At 38.8% G+C, this 17,218-nt stretch overlaps 1 protein-coding gene across 2 annotated transcripts in view; it reads right to left on the bottom strand.

The window, feature by feature from the left end:
* The window catches only part of DENND5B (DENN domain containing 5B), a 182,814-nt gene that overhangs the window by 61,424 nt on the left and 104,172 nt on the right, over positions 1–17,218 (bottom strand). For both annotated transcript variants that reach the window (XM_025879559.2, XM_025879560.2), the window contains 2 exons: positions 7,698–7,885; positions 597–1,133 (listed from right to left, as the gene is read on the bottom strand). In XM_025879559.2, the coding sequence (XP_025735344.1) occupies positions 597–1,133; positions 7,698–7,885 (725 nt within the window). The remainder of the gene's footprint in view (positions 1–596; positions 1,134–7,697; positions 7,886–17,218) is intronic.

Genomic DNA, 17,218 nt, shown 5'->3' with positions numbered 1-17,218 from the left:
TACATTAGCCCCTTTTAGAGGTCTTTCATGACACAATGCTACCATTTAGCAAAAAACCATAATGCATTCTAATAGCAACATGATGCCTTGGCAGTCACAGAGGCAGGGGACTGAACTACACCCTACTGACCTGAAAGAGTAAATGCACACCTCTAAGTGCTTTTGTCTGGAAAACAAAAACAAGCTAAAAGACTGGTGGATATGTCCAGAAAATCTGCCAGAAGAATACTCTATAGTAAACCTTAGAAAGAAGCTTCAACTTCAGCAGGACAACTGAAAGCCAGTGTCATTTTCTATCTTCCTTTCCCACAAACTTTGGAACAGAACCTTAGACTTACAGTCATAAAACCTAATTCATTCACTTTTTCTCTCTTTTGATCCTAAGATGAGGTAAAACTTTGTCTTCTGAAACTAAAGTGCTATCTTTACATGGACAAGTTGAGATGTCATCATAGGATGAAGACAAAATGTAAGAATAAGTTCTTAATGGGAAGGGAGAGAGGAAAAATCTGTAGTTAAAAAAGTTAGCAAAATCAGTAATGACAGCCCACTAAGAGCCATAAAAAAAGGGAAACGAAGTGTTTTTTTTTTTTTACTTTGTCAAAGTTCTGCATCTGTTCTCGGTTGGTCAGCCAGGATTCCATGTCCTGGGCAGTCTGAATCACAAATGCTTCATAATCTGCAAACATCTGTGTAAAGCGGTTAGCAAAGACCTCACGGAGCTGCACGTTGAGCTGGTAGTCCCTTAGTTCTGCCTCTTCACACTGAAGTTTTAAATCCTTTTCTTTTTCACTCAGTGTGGCAGAGAGATCCATTTTTTCCACGGTCACACCGGTCCGCTTGGCCAGAGCTTGGAGGCGGGCTATGGTTTCATTGCCCTTCAGTAACTCGTACATGCTGATGTTGTTAGTGGAGACGTTGCCATTCTTTTTGTCATTAACCAAGTCCTTCAGAACCAGATTCTTCAGTTTTGTGGCACTCTCACTGCAATGGAGGCTACCCTCAGGAGGGATCCCAAATTGAAGAAGCACTTCAGAGAGTTCCTGGATAAAATCCACCTTATTGGGGAATTGTGGAAATTCTTCAGGCAGTTCAATAAAATGGTTGTCAATATCCACAAAACACAAATTAGCCTGAAAGAAAAATACAAAGGTTTTAAAATAACATTTTTATATTCTAAAATATTCTTGCCAACTATTATAAACAAACTCATAGATTACACACTGCCTCTTTCTAAATTGAGATATATCTGACACATAACATTTTGCTTCAGGTGTGTGATTCAATAAAAATTATGAAATGATCACCACAGTAAGTCTAGTTAACATCCATCACCACACATAATTACAATTATTTTCGTGGAACAAGAACTTTTAAGACCTTACAATACCTTTTATGTTAACTTTCTGAAGGTTAATTTTTATTCTTTAAAAATAAATTTCTTGGGTGCCTGGGTGGCTCAGTCGGTTAAGCATCTGCCTTCAGCTCAAGTCATGATCCCCGGGTGCTGGGATCAAGTCCCACATCAGGCTCCCTGCTCGGCAGGACTCTGCTTCTCTTTCTACCCCTCCCCACTGCTTGTGCTCTCTCTCATGATATCTCTCTCTCTCAAATAAAATCTTAAAAAAAAATAATAAAAATAAAAATAAATTTCTTTTTCCAGCATTTTTCCCCTAGTATTCTATACCATATTTAATAAAAATGGATAATTTTCTCTGGGTCTTAGCCATTTCTTATCATCTGGACACGATTCTGTAATATATGACATCTCTTCGGCATTCCTAAATGAGTAAAGGTGCACAGAGTTGTAGTACCTTACAAACAGAAGGCACTGGGTAAAATGAGCACGGATGAATCCAGTCGGAACTTTCTATGCCATTCCACTTCTATGACACCATTTGTAATTTCGAATTAACAATAACTGCTATATTTTAGCAGCTATAGTCCCCACAAATGGGCTGAAATTGGCAAAGAACAATCCAATTCACAGAATAGCCACAAATTTTCACTTTATCCAAAATTAGTTTCAACCTCTTAGCAAAACCATTTCAGAAGTTATTAGACAAACAGCAGGAGGCAGAGAGTGGTAGAGGCAAGCGCTTAGACAATTACAAATGATTACCCCTTGAATAATTAAGAGTTGATTCAGGAGATTTTTTTCTTTTTAAAGATTTTATTTATTTGACAGAGAGAAGACACACAGAGAGAGGGAACACAGCAGGGGGAGTGGGAGAGGGAGAAGCAGGCTTCCCACCGAGCAGGGAGCCCGATGCGGGGCTCAATCCCGGGACCCTGGGATCATGACCTGAGCCGAAGGCAGACGCTTAACGACTGAGCCACCCAGGCACCCCAATTCAGGAGACATTTTTTGAGTTGGAAAAAAAAAAGAGGAAATAGAAATCAGAGGAAAAATTTTTTTGAGTTTGCTTACACTATAGATTTTGAATTTATATTGAATAAAAAGACTTTTAAATATTTTCCAAATAGTTATGAACAATTCAAGGGGCCAAGTACATGCATGAAATTCTCATTATCCCTTAGGTACATGATTATAGTAGACTCCAAAACAACATTTTACTTTTCCTGTTCATACCCTCTTAATCAGAACGAGGTTGTCAGTGTAAAGGAAGATTGTGCTCATGGACTGTGGAAGGGTGGGAGGCCAAAGGTATAGCCGATCCCATAAAACTGAATCTGACTACATTAGTGGCTGGACACAGGGCACAGGGTGGAACTCAACCAACAGAAGAAGTTTCACTTCGAGTTTCCCCATCTCTCCCACAGCCCTGCCACCTAGGTCAGCAAGGAGACAATTCACACTACCCTTTGATCCTGTGTGGCAACGTAAGGTGAAAACAGGAGAGCAAAGAGTTGGGTTTTTATTTTTCTCTTTGGATCCCTGCTCTTTATGTCAGGTGCTAAAGCACATAAAGTACAAATTTCTATATTTAGCTCAATCAAAACTCAAGATTTCCCCCATTTGAAAACAGAGAATCAACAATGGTTCCTCTCAAGCCTGAAGTGACCTCTGAATCCAACTCTTTAATTTTGCAGATGAAGAAAATTGAGGCCCAAGAAGTTAGGAGACTTCCTGACACCTGTTCCCGATAAGCATCATCAAACAGCCTGGTGGCTTAAAAGATTTTTTCCCTCCCATTTTCCTCATCTCCAACATCAGTAGTTTCCCTTAAGTAAAACAAGAGATGAAGTCAAATCTTGCTGAAGACACGTATTGCTGCCTACAGCTTTCTTTAAATCCACATCGTTATATACGTATCTACAGTCTCTAGGAAAGCAGGATGTGTTGAAAGGCTTAGGGGGAGAAAGTAGGTCACTATAATTCAAATGGATGATTCAGTATCTTTAAAAATGGAAGAAAAAAATTCACTAACTTGCTAATCTAAATGTTAGCCAACCAACCTCCCACCACTTACATTTTGTACTGTCTTCTTCATTAATGCCTTCCTGCTATCCTTTTCTATCCTTCTTCTATAAAAGAGAAAATGCTACATCTGGGAAATTTTAAAGCTTGCTATGCTCATACAATCACTGATGATCTGAAAGGGTACGGCAAGGTGCACGTTCCAGCACCACACTACTGGCCTGTCTTCATGTTCCCATGAGTCTCTCATACCCTCCCTATGACTGCTTAGATGGGCCCAAGTTGGGGCTTTGATTATCACAAAATGAAAACAGGATTAACTTGTGTTATGAAGACTTAAGAAAAACCAAAAAGCCTTTTTTCTAAAACAAAGAAGAACACCATACAATAGGGCATACGGATAAGTCACTTTTTAAATATTAATACCATTAAACTAAAAAATTATCAGAAGAGCTCAAGAAATTTTATATACACAATAAAAAATACACTCGATTCTCAGTTTTACATTGTTTTAGGACTATATATTTCTATATCTTAATTGCTCAATGCTGCTCACACATTCATGGTAAGTTATCACTTCTAGTTAAAAATGAAAAACATGGGGGCGCCTGGGTGGCTCAGTCATCAAGCGCCTGCCTTTAGCTCAGGTCATGATCCCAGGGTCCTGGGATTGAGCCCTGCATCAGGCACCCTGCTCAGCGGGAAACCTGCTTCTCCCTCTCCCACTGCCCCTGCTGTGTTCCCTCTCTTGCTGTCTCTCTGTCAAATAAATAAATAAAATCTTAAAAGAAAAAAAAAGAAAAACATTCCCTCAAAAGAAATGCAACAAAGACTTGAAGTTGATTTCTTCTGCCATGAAGCTTTCCTATGTCCCTACCCTAAAGGCATTCTGATTTCCTCTGCATATATACTTAGTTCATTCATTCCTCTTACTTATTTTTTTAACCTGTTATTTATATTTGTAAATGACTTATTTTGGAAATCAGAAATTATATCTTATTTATCTTAATGTCTCCTACACTGGTAGTGTATGAGACAACTGGTGAATGAACGAATAAGGCTCAAGGAGATGGTCATTTTGTGGCACCCAAAACATGTACAGAGGAGGAGGAGGTGTCCAGGAATGTGAGGCCAGGGCAGCTCTCTCCATGCTTAGTAAGGGATACAGTTTCTCAATGGCTGAAGTTAAACTGGCAAAGGGTAAGCCAGAGGAGAACATTTAAAATATTCCCACAGAGGGGCGCCTGGGTGGCTCAGTCGTTAAGTGTCTGCCTTCGGCTCAGGTCATGATCCCGGGGTCCTGGGATCGAGTCCCACATCAGGCTCCCTGCTCAGTAGGCAGCCTGCTTCTCCCTCTCCCACTCCCCCTGCTTGTGTTCCTGCTGTCACTGTCTCTCTCTCTGTCAAATAAAATCTTAAAAAAAAAAAAAACCCTTAGAAAAAATAAAATAAAATATTCCTATAGAATCTCAGGTAAGATACAACAAAAAGAAAGTGGAAAAGCAATTCTAATTTAGTGTTTTGATTTTTTTGCCCACTATTTACTGTAAAGATAAGCAAGAATGGGAGAAAGTGAGGTACCATTCTCTGAAATTCATTCTCAGTACTATATTCTTCTACCATCACTCTCCCCACCCCAACCCCCCAAAAAGGAATATAACAAAATGGCTACCTGTGCCTATCATTTTAGAACTATGGGGAAAGTAAGTGGGTGGTTAATTATAAGTCTATGTACTTACATTAGTTAGGTAACAACTAAAATCATACCTTCTTAAAATAATCATTTGTAAACTTACCATTTTCATAACTATTCTAAGTAACCCTGTCACTATTTTTCTTTCTTTTTTTCACTATTTTTAGCTATTATTTTTATTTTTTTAAAGATTTTATTTATTTATTTGAGAGAAAGAATGAGAGAGAGAGAGCACATGAGAGGGGGGAGGGTCAGAGGGAGAAGCAGACTCCCTGCCGAGCAGGGAGCCCAATGCAGGTCTCGATCCCGGGACTCCAGGATCATGACCTGAGCCGAAGGCAGTGGCTTAACCAACTGAGCCACCCAGGTGCCCGCTATTATTTTATTTTACAGTTTTCAGGGAAAGGAGGGAGGAGGTGAATATTATGAGTCGGTATATTTAAATCACTTTTTAAAATGGCTTTTTTTTTTTTTAAAGATTTTATTTATTTGACAGAGAGAGAGACAGCGAGAGAAGGAACACAAGCAAGGGAAGTGTGAGAGAGGAAGCAGGCTTCCCGCTGAGCAGGGAGATGCGGAGCTTGATCTCAGGACCCTGGGATCATGACCTGAGCCAAAGGCAGACGCTTAACAACTGAGCCACCCAGGTGCCCCCAAAATGGCTATTTTTATACTTACTTTTCCAAAATTATGTGAAGTTGATTATTTCATCTCACTGTAAAATATTACGAGCACAAAGTGACCTGTGTGCGTTCTAAAGATAAACAAACTTAAAAATTCTGAACGCTCTTGCAGCAATGTCTGTGATTTTCTAATTTCCTACTCATTAAATCAACACTCTTTAATAAATGTACATGCTCATCTAGTCAGAGAGTAGAATAACAGGAAATAACCTGGGTCAGCTGTGAAAATAGTGCTTCTGTATAGAAAATATATGTTAGTATATCATTATTTTAGAAGAAAATTCTAACAGCTGACCCAGGTTATTTCCTGTTTATTCTACTCTCTGACTAGATGAGCATGTACATTTATTAAAGAGTGTTGATTTAATGAGTAGGAAATTAGAAAATCACAGACATTGCTGCAAGAGCGTTCAGAATTTTTAAGTTTGTTTATCTTTAGAGCCAGAGAATACATGCTGATATGTAGAGAAAAAGATTTCTCCACTACAAAAATATCTAGGTGGCATTTAAAAACTCTCAACAATTATAACTCATGTAAAAATGGAAATATAATATTTATACACCTAAAACATACTGTCTTATAAAATATCATTTGATGAATATACAAACAGACCAGATACTCAACAGGAAACTAAAACATGTCACTATTTAAGTCCTTAAACTTAAGTTGCATTTAAAATAGATTTGGTTATTCTATTTCTTTTTCATTGGAAATTTAAAGGATTACTTCTTTGAACCAACAAGATACTTAGATTAATCTAGATTAATCTAATAAAAGAGAAAACAAGAGAGTTCAGGTAATAGAGAAAAGAGATATACTGGGGAGGCAAAAGTAGACACGCATAAGCTCAAAAAGAGCAAGACAGCTTAAGTATGTATTTTATATGATCTGAATCAAGCTATTTTCCCCTGAACAAAAATGTTAATTTTGGTAGGGAAGCATTCATTGGGATAAAGTAAGCAATGGATGATTACAGGAATCATTACTGGGTACACAATGGCTGTGGCTTAGTGTGTTATTTTAAATTCACTTATTAAAATGAGAACCTCTTTGGGAAATAAGAACAAATAAAAGCAAAGCACAGCATTGAAGATTTTATTAAGAAAGGTGCTAATTAAATAGCTAATAATATAAAGTCGTTAACTACTTAATGTTTTGCAATAGGCCATGGCACTCTCATCAATATTTCATTTCAAAGGTTTTACATTCCAATTCTGAGTATCATTAATGACAGCCAAAAACTAGATTCAAAATGCTTCCAAGAATTCCTATTTTCTTCTTAAACTACATCTGAAAATACAACACACAGAAAGCATAATAATCTTAAGTGGTCTAAAAGCTAGGGGTTAGCATTTTTATCTCAAAAAAAAAAATTTTTTTTTTTAAATCTCAATCATCTAGTCAAGCTAACATTTAGAAAAAGTTGGTAACCAGCTGTAAGTCTGAAAACAAAGAATATTAAAGTATTTGATACTTCCATTACCCATAGCTTGCTGAGAGATGTTACTTTCATTTGATGGAAGTCAAGAATCAAATTCATCTCAATTAATACAATGACTTTAAAGAGTTTAATGATGTGAAAACCTGGGTTATATTGTTTAAAAGCAGAATTTATAACATGAATGGAGGAAAAAGAAATTAAATGTTATTAGAATAATAAAGCAACTAGACCATGCTACTGTTGTTCCATCTTCACAAATTTAAAGCTGTGAAAATTTGTCACTGTCCTGTTTGAACCATGCTGAATTAATGACTAGTCATGGTAACCCTCAGAAGTCAGATCTGTACTCTATGGCTCAGGCTCTACCCGAGCCCTACTTGGGAGATTCAGGACAGTCAGAGACACAGTTTGGACAAAGACAATGCTGTCTAACAATAAAGTGGCCTTGACCTAAATCAACAAACAGCAAATGCTTTATCACTCATTATAAGTTTTACCTCTTGAGGAAGTTCTAGCTTAGAACGGTCAGTTCCTTCTTTTGACTGAAGGCCCATCAGATAAGGGACAGGAGCATCAAGAAAATGTAGCAGAGAAGCAGGGAGGATGGGCACATAAACATGCTGCCATTGAAATGGGAACAAAAGTGTGGTGATGCCTTCCGCCACAGTCATCAAGCGTTGATAATCTGTACAGAACAAGGAAAAAAGGAGGGGAAGATTCCAAATAAAAACATAATCACTGCATTAAGCTTGAAAATACTAATTTCCAGGAAAAAAATCTTGTTGTAATAAATAAAATGTTTCTTTATGATCATGCAGAAAATAGGTCAATTCTATCCCAGCATAATTAAAGAGTTAATGGTTTCACTTGAATGGTACTAAGGGGTATGAGTAGGTGGGAAACATCTCGTTCTTGCTTCTCAAATAACCAGTATGTAAGTTTACACTCCCTTAAAATGTGGAGGAAACAAGAACTGATAGAATTGCTCTTGGCATGTAGACCATCGAAAAGGTACCAGGATATTGCTACTGATTACATTTTGTATACATGCATATCAATGTAATTCCCAATTCAGAGGCTCTTTTTTTCTTGTATATATGATCATGGTTATCGGGATTGTATTTATTTCAGCCTTCATTTTGTGGGTCTAAGAAATCAAACAGATAAATGCATTCATAATCATACTTCCTATATTTAACCCCCAACTACATAACTATCAAATCTGGAAACAAAGTGAAAGTTACCTGAAAATTAAAGTTTGATTCTTGTTTGTGTTTTCTTCACATGAATTAATCAAAACTACAAACTGCTAACAATATATTAAAGTGCCCTCCCCATTTTATTGCAATATAATTGACATATAACACTGTATTAGTTTTAGGTATATGACATAATTATTTGATATATGTATATATTGCAAAATGATTACCACAGTAAGTTTTGTTAACATCTATTATCTCACATACTTTCAAACAAAGTGCCCTCTTAAACCACTCTGCCATAGAGGTGCTTTATACATTATTGTCTGTAAACCTCATTTAAACCTTTGGAGGCAGATGTGTTTAGAATTCATTTATTTTTTATAAAGGTAATATTGTGGGGTGCCTGGGTGGCTCAGTCGGTTAAGCAAGCATCTGCCTTCAACTCAGGTCATGATCCTGGAGTCCTGGGATCAAGCCCTGAGACCCGAGTAGGGTTCCCTGCTCAGCAGGGAGTCTGCTTCTCCCTCTCCTTCTGCTCCTCCCCCAGCTCGTGCTCTCTTTCTCACTCATTCTCTTGCTCTCTCAAATAAATAAATAAAAATCTAAAAAAAAAAAAAGGTAATATTGTGCATATACCATATACATGAAATATCTAGGGCAGCACCCTGTAATAAAACACATTAATATTTCTGCAGCAAACTTTATGAGTATCCTAATAAGACAGATAAAGAATTTAAATAGGGTCACTTTGGTTCAGGTCTGCTTTTTCAATAAATGAATTATAAAAAGAATCTTTTATTTTCTGAAATTTTTTGGATTTGAAAATTGAAGAGAAAGGATTATGGCCTTGTAATTTTCCTCTCACAGAATTCACCGGGCACAAAAACAGTAAAATCTGGGGGAGTAAGATTTTGGGGAAGTCTTTCAAAAAAGGTTAAGAAAACGATCAGATGCTATTTGGTTCACAGCAACCCAAAGAACACCTGACCAAACATAAACAGGATGTTTTCTGCTTAAAAATCTTTCTTGTGTTGTTTTATAATTTGTATACAACTACCTTTAATAGTCTACAGTGGGATTCTGGTAATGAATCATCAGCTATCCATAGCCAAGTATACTTAGAGGTTTCCTTATGTGATTCACTATTAAGACTTAAATTTTATGGGGTGCCTGGCCGGCTTAGTTGGTAGAGCATGTGATTCTTGATCTTGGGGTTGTAGACTTGCGTCCCACGTTGGGTGTAGAGATTACTTAAAAAAAATTCTTAAAAGAAAAAAAAAGACTTAAATTTTAGGTGAAAACCTGTTTATAGGAATACTTTAAAAACACAAATACCAGGGGGCCTGTGGGGTAGGGGTCAGACATAGGAACATGAATAGCTGACCAAATTACCTCAGGTGGGGACATGGACACACCTGAACATGAACACACACGTGCACACATACACACACCAGCTAGGACACACATGAACATGAACACACACACGTGTACACGTACACACACACACACACACACCAGCTGAGGCCCAGAGAAGCTGGGCTGAGACAGCTGGTACTCTGTGGAGATGGGGTGGTCAAAGGAGATCAAATAATCAGCTACCTACCACTTTGCTGGTCAACAGGCAGATGTCTGAGCTATAGGAGATGGGGTGTTTCATCACACGGGTAGGGGTGGGCAGCTGACCTGAAACCCTGAAATCTGTTGAATGTCCCTATAACTGTAGCTCTGAACTACAACAGGACTCCATAATGGCCTTGCCCTGTGGGCTTTTTTCTTCACTGTGGGCTCAGTAAGGACAGGGTGGTACCCATTTGCCCATAAAGCACAGGGCCTAATTTATTAGCAGTGCTGATCAAAATTTACTGACCACTCCCACCAAAATTTTCTTTTTGAGAGAGAGACCATGCACAAGCACATGTGCAGGGGAAGGAGCAGAGGGAGACAGAGTGAATCTCAAGCAGACTCCACGCTCAGCATAGAGCCTGATGTGGGGCTTGATCTCATGACCGTGAGATCATGACCTAAGCTGAAATCAAGAGTTGGATGCTTAACCAACTGAGCCACCCAAGCGCCCCTACTGACCAAATTTAATGATGCTACCCAATGTTATAATTTTCTCCTCTTATTGTAAAAGTCCTAACAAAACACAAAAAAATAAGGGGTAGGAAGGCATGCAGATAAACTAGGAAAAGGCCAAATTCAGGGAAATGTCTAAGATGGCTACCCATTTCAACCAAGGATTGGAGTCTTTTTTATTTTTGTAACTTTGGCACCTTATCTCAGTATCTGACATACAACAGATGTTCAAATTAAAAAAAAAAATTAAAGATTTTATTTATTTGAGAGAGAGAGAGAGAGAGAGAGAGAGAGAGGATGAGCAGGGGGAGGGGCAAAGGGAGAAGGGAAGCAGGCTCCTCGCTGAATGCGAAGCCAGAGCCTGACATGGGGCTGGATCCCAGGACCCCGAGATCATGACCTGAGCTAAAGGCAGATGCTTACTGACTGAGCCACTCAGGAGACCCTCTAAAAATATTTTTTAACAAATAAATGAATTAGTGGGATAAGACTACATAATTTTGCTGGATATCCACAACTTAAATAGACAATTGGTTAGATTTTGTCCATAAGAGACTAAAGAACTAATTTTTCAGTAGGAGAAAATGGTAACTACTCAGATGAGAAACTGCATTCAAAAATCACATTTCTTGGATATTCACACATTGAGTTAATTATCTGCATGCCCACTTATAAAGAAAATTCAAATATCCATTTACTAAGCCATGGATACTGTTCATTACACAAAGAATTTTTTACCGGGATGCCTGAGTGGCTCAGTTGGTTAATCAACTGCCTTCAGCTCAGGTCATGACCCTGGAGTCCTGGGATCGAGTCTCGCATCAGGTCCCTGCTCAGCAGGGAGTCTGCTTCTCCCTCTGACCCTCCCCCCTCTCATGCTCTATCTCATTCTCTCAAATAAATAAATAAAATCTTAAAAAAAAAATTTTTTTTACCAAGTAACTCATTCTATGTTTAAGTAAACCATGTAGGGATCAGAACTACTGTTTAGGAATAATTACCAGATCTAAACATCTTTTTCCTCCTTTATATTAAAAATGTAAAGATTTTAATAGTGAAATATGATGCAGGTTTTCCAAGGCCCTTCAGAGTAGAAAAAGGACTCTCAGGAAGCCCCCAAAGCTTTTTGGAAGTGACTAGAGAATTAAAGCACATTGTTGCTCTACCAGGAAGATGTATTCCACATGTCACTCCTGAGGTTTGAGGAAAACAGAGCTCATTGAAAAATTAAGAGAAAGGAAAAAAAAAATTGAGAAAGAAAAAATTAACTTCACAGCCACCTTATTTATATATTTTACGATTCGACTGTATTCAAAATGTATAGTATGTACTATGTAGAAGGGCTGTTAGAAAAATAACTTGATTGTTCTGGTATTTATGTGCTAACTTTTAAAAATTGCTAATCGTCAGGGTCCCTGGCTGGCTTAGTCAGAAGGGCATGCAACTCTTCACTTTGGGATGGTGAATTTGTGACCCACGTTGGGTATAGAGATTACTTAATAAAAATGTAAAAAAATAAAATAAATAAAAATTGCTTTAGTTTTACTGTGGGTTTCTACAGTTTTATTGTCATAAAAAGTTATAAACTATTATTGGGGTTTTTTGGGACTGCTGAAGATTAGTTTTCTAAGACAATCACTTCCTTAAAATTAAAGTCAATGTTTCTCATTTAACTAGTTTCTTTAGGGAAAAAAAAAAGCAGTAACACTAAAATCTAGGTTTTAAAAAAGAATTAGTTTTTACACAACATTAAATGGGAAAAAAAACTACTTAAAACTACTTAAGTAATTTAATGTAGGGGGATATTCTTCCTTCAATCCCTTACCCATTTCTAATTTATGAATACCTTACTTAAGAATAATGTTTGTTTGAAGATTTTACCTACTTGAGAGAGAGAGAGAGAGAGAGAGAGAGAGAGAGAGAGAGTACCCGCACACACAAGTGGGGGGAGGGGGGGGGGGGAAGAGGGAGAGGGAGAAGCGGGCTCCCCACTGAGCAGGGAGCCTGGGGTGGGGGGTGGGGGTACTGAGATCATGACCTGAGCCAAAGGCAGCCGCTTAACCAATGGAGCCACCCAGGTGCCCCTAAGAATAATTTTTTTTTTTTTAAGATTTTATTTATTTGAGAGAGAGAGAACGAGTCGGGGGCAGAGGCAGAGGGAGGGGGAGAAGCTGACTCCTTGCTGAGCAGGGAGCCCGATGCGGGACTCGATACCAGGATCCAATCCCAGGACCCTGGGATCATGACCTGAGCTGAAGGCAGATGCTTAACTGACTGAGCCACCCAGGAGCCCCAAGAATAATGTTTTTAAGGGGTGCCTGGGTGGCTCCATCTGTTAAGCGTCCAATTCTTGGTTTGATCTCGTGGGTTGTGGACTCCTCGCTCAACAGGGAGTCTGCTTGAAAGAATCTCTCCCTTTGCCTGTCGTCCTGACCTTCCCTTCCTGCTCGCACGTGTGTGTACAAGAATGCATTCTCTCTAAAAATAAAGAAATCTTTTTTTTTTTTTAAAAGAATAACGTTTTTAAGGAAAAGGAGGAATGAGAAGATTCATTTGGTTAAGAAATAGTAATCATTTATTCTATCAATGCTCTTCAGTCAAAAACCCCAGGAACACACCTATATTTGAACAAGTTGGGTTTACTACTCCTTATGGAGAAGGAGCGCACACACCTTGGGGATCTGTGGCATGTCTTCCTAAGAGGGTTTAGAGATAAGGATTAGGAATCTGGGCTGGGTTTGGATAAATTTAGGGAGAGTATAAAGAAGTAGAGACTTGCTTTGGATTAGATACTGTCACAAATCAAGGCAATTCTATGACAGGGTATCTCAAAAATCTGATCTATAGGGAAGGCAGATTAAGGTGGGGTTAGAATGTATTTGGTAAGGAAGTGAGGCAGTAGTTACTAATTCAGCGAGAGAAGAGGATGTCTGGTATTTTGTGAGGTACACAGTGATCTTGCTTGAAGCAGAAGTTCCTGTTAGACTATTTATATTGTATAGAAGAACATGGCTCAGTCATGAGCATCAGATCAGTATGCAGTAACAGTGAGGTCTAGTTTGAGAACAAGATCAGTTCCTGGATGTCAGGAGCTACTTTAACACTTCCTTCTCAGTTGTAAGCCAGATATAGGTGAAAGGCTCAAGACTGTAAGCAGTCTGATCCTGTGCCACTTACGTATTTATTGCCTCTCAGCTCCAAACTCACTCAGCACATGGTCTACGATAATGGACTAAACTAAGCATTCTCTTTTACAGTGAGCACAATGTTAAACTTTGCCAGTAGAAGGCAATGCAGAGACACTGCAGGAGGAAGGAGCTTCTCGGTTCCAGTGTACAACTGCAACGTTTTGTTTGTTCTTGCTCCTGTTGCATGGTTGAGCAGTGGTGTGGTTATATGAAGACATCTGGTGGGTACTTCCCAAGCCATATGCCAAAAGGAAGCAGCCTCAGTGACTGGGCCAGTGGTCACCTTCCCATGGCCCCTCTAACATGGATATTGTACACTCAGATCTCACACCCACAATGGTGTCCTGACAATTTCTGTGTGCCCACTCACCAGCCGCAGCTCACTTGTACCTCAGAGGTTTGTTTCCCTTTGCCCAGCGACTCTGGACCAGGCAACCCACTGACTCTCCCCCATCCAATGGGCCTCAACTGGACTGTCTTCAATGAGGTATGAATCTCAGCCTTGGGAAATGGGCCACCCTTCCAAGTCTGTCCTTCCTTGGGTACCTGTTAAGAGTTTTATTCATGTCTTTATACTTACTTTCTATTATAGCTTAATAATTCTTATTACATTCCTCTGAATTACAGATATGGTTTAATCTGTTTCCTGACTGGACCTAGGCTGAAAGGTCTAGGGTTTGAAGCAGTCAAACCAAATCTCTAGCAGCTTGGCTATTTTTTTTTTAAGATTTTATTTATTTATTTGATAGAGAGAGAGCACAAACACAAGCAGGCAGAGTGGCAGGCAGAGGGAGAGAGAGAAGCAGGCTCCCCACTGAGCAGAGAGCCGGACATGGGGCTTGATCTCACAACCCTGGGATCAGGGCCCGAGTCGTAAAAAGACACTTAACCAACTGAACCACCCAGGCAACCCAGCTTGGCTACTTTTCTTTTAACTGTTGGTGGGAAAAATATTCAGTCTCAGAGAAAACAAATTCTTCAAGTAATGGCAAGTAGCACCTTGGGCTGTTTTCTTGCTTTGATTATGGAAAACTTGCACATGGAGAGTGAAAATAAATTATCCACTTTCCCCTCTTCTACTAGACATTGAAAGACTGATACACATGGTTTGTATTTCCTTCAGCACAACTCTCCCACCTGCTTGGGTATTCTACGTCTTTTTTTTTTTTTTTTAATCACAGGTTTTTTGTTTTTTTTTTTAAAGACTTTATTTATTTGAAAGAGAGAGAATGAGAGAGAGAGCGCACATGAGAGGGGGGAGGGTCAGAGGGAGAAGCAGACTCCCCGCTGAGCAGGGAGCCTGATGCGGGACTCGATCCAGGGACTCCAGGATCATGACCCGAGCCAAAGGCAGCCACTCAACCAACTGAGCCACCCAGGCGCCCCTTAGGTCTATTCCTTCCAGTTCTGTGTTCTCTACAAGACTAGTTGAAACGCCACATCCTTTTTTATAATGCAATTACTTAGCAGAAACAAGACAATTCTTTTTAACTGAATCAAGAAATAAAAGAGCTTTCTTCTTTAAGTATGTTTTGAAAAATTTAGTGTTAGGAAAATTATTTTTGTTTGATGCTCAAAGTGATGAATGAGTAAAAGACATTATTTTCATATTTAAGACATGCCTCAGCACAGCATATGAGGCTCTTCCTGACTTGGTCCTTTCCTGCCTCATTTCTTACCACCACCCCATACACAGTCAAATCATTTGCCTCTGATTCACTCACTGAATCTAACAGGTTTTCACAGGTTTCTATGCCTTTGTATACACTTTTTCTCTGTCTAGAAGGTCTCTTCCTCTTTTAGTGCTTGGCTGAGTTCCACTTTTTCCTTACTGTACCATCATCTGCCAGACAGCAATGACTATATTTTTAATCTCAGAATTTCCAGTACCTGGTATAGAGCTCACACATAGTGAGTGGTCAATAAATGTGTGTTAAAAAATGAATATGTTAATATCTAAGGTATGTAAAATAAAACGATTTAGACAATAAACAGATTATGCTTTACCACATTATACAGAATATACTGTCAAAAATTTGCTAGCAGCGGCTTATATGCAGATCCTGTGAGGGCCCTGCCTCTACCATCTCAGCCCCTGTCAAGCCAGCATCATTGTGGAGAACAAGGTCAGCCCCACCAGGACAGCTGAAGGGCCTGCAGCTACACCTGAGTAAGGGGCACAGGACCAGTAGTGGCACAAGGCAACTCCAGTGTTGGCTGGTGGCTCGGTGTCCGAGGAGGAGGCCATGTCTAATGGGATTTGCATACCGCAAAGCGCTGCCAATGGAGGCATGAGGCTGGTAGTGGCCAGCACACCTTTGATGAACAGCATGATATGGCTAGAAGATTACACACCTACAGTCCTGGGGGCTGTGACTGGTCACCACCTGATGCTGGCTTTGAAGCCCCCAGTGCATGCATAATTCGGCTCATCTCACTGGCTCCAGAAATTCATCTTAGATATTGCCAACAATGCCCTACAGTACTTCAAAATGACGGACACAGCTTCTGGAAGCTCCCAAAGCAAGAGCTAGGATTACAAGTTTTCTAACGATAGAGAACTTGACCCTTGACCTCAGCAAGTATGTGAAGAAGCTGCACTATATTTCATTTGAGCCAATTAAATGTACTTGTTTGTCCCCGTCCCCACACTGACCTGTTTTCATAATAAACTACTGTAACAGCAAAAAAAATTGCTTAAAGCTCACAAAGATATCACAAAAGACAGAATACAAATCCAAATCAACATAAAAAAATTCAACCTCCAAAATTCAATGGGTGAAAAATGAGCCACGTTTTGCTTATCATGTTCACAAAGATTTAAAAAGAAAATCACAGCAAAGGTGTGGAGGAGAAAGTATTTTCCTAAGTTGCTAGAGCTTTCTATTTGGCAATATTTATCAAAAAGCTTAAAAATACACAGATCATTTGACCCAGCAATTTTAATTCTAGGAATTAATCATCTAAGTATATAAAAACATAAGTACATGATGTTTTACATATAAAGTGTCATTTATAACAGTAAACCATTTGTAATACCCTAAATACCTAACAAGAGGGATGTGACTGTAACAGTTATGGCTAGTTATATAATTGGATATACTGAAGCAATTAAAAGCACATCTATATTATTAACATAGAAAACCAAATCGTCTTTGGCAGCAACTATGTATTAAAAACTTGCTGAAATTCCACTTCTGGGTATATGTCCAAAAGAACTGAAAGAAGAAACTTGAAAAGATATTTGCACATCAATGTTTTTAGTACCATTACTCACAGTAACTAAGAGGTGAAAGCAACTCAAGTGTCCATCAATAAATGAATGGATAAACAAAATGTGGTATACACACACAATGGAATATTATTCAACCTTAAAAAGGAAGAAAATTCTGACACATGCTACAACATGGATGAACTATGTTGGTTCGCTGAGGTGAGTTCACCTATGTTGAGTGAAATAATAAGCCAGTCACAAAAAGACAAACAATGGGTGATTCTACTTAGATAAGGCATTTAAAGTAGTCAATCATAGAAATAGAAATTATAATGGTA

The sequence above is a fragment of the Callorhinus ursinus genome, unplaced genomic scaffold, assembly GCF_003265705.2.
Source record: "Callorhinus ursinus isolate GAN/ISIS: 27379988/994484 unplaced genomic scaffold, GSC_fseal_2.0 scaffold27, whole genome shotgun sequence".
Lineage (NCBI taxonomy): Eukaryota > Metazoa > Chordata > Mammalia > Carnivora > Otariidae > Callorhinus > Callorhinus ursinus.
Note: the sequence above shows the minus strand (reverse complement) of the source record. Positions and strands in the feature narration are given on the sequence as shown.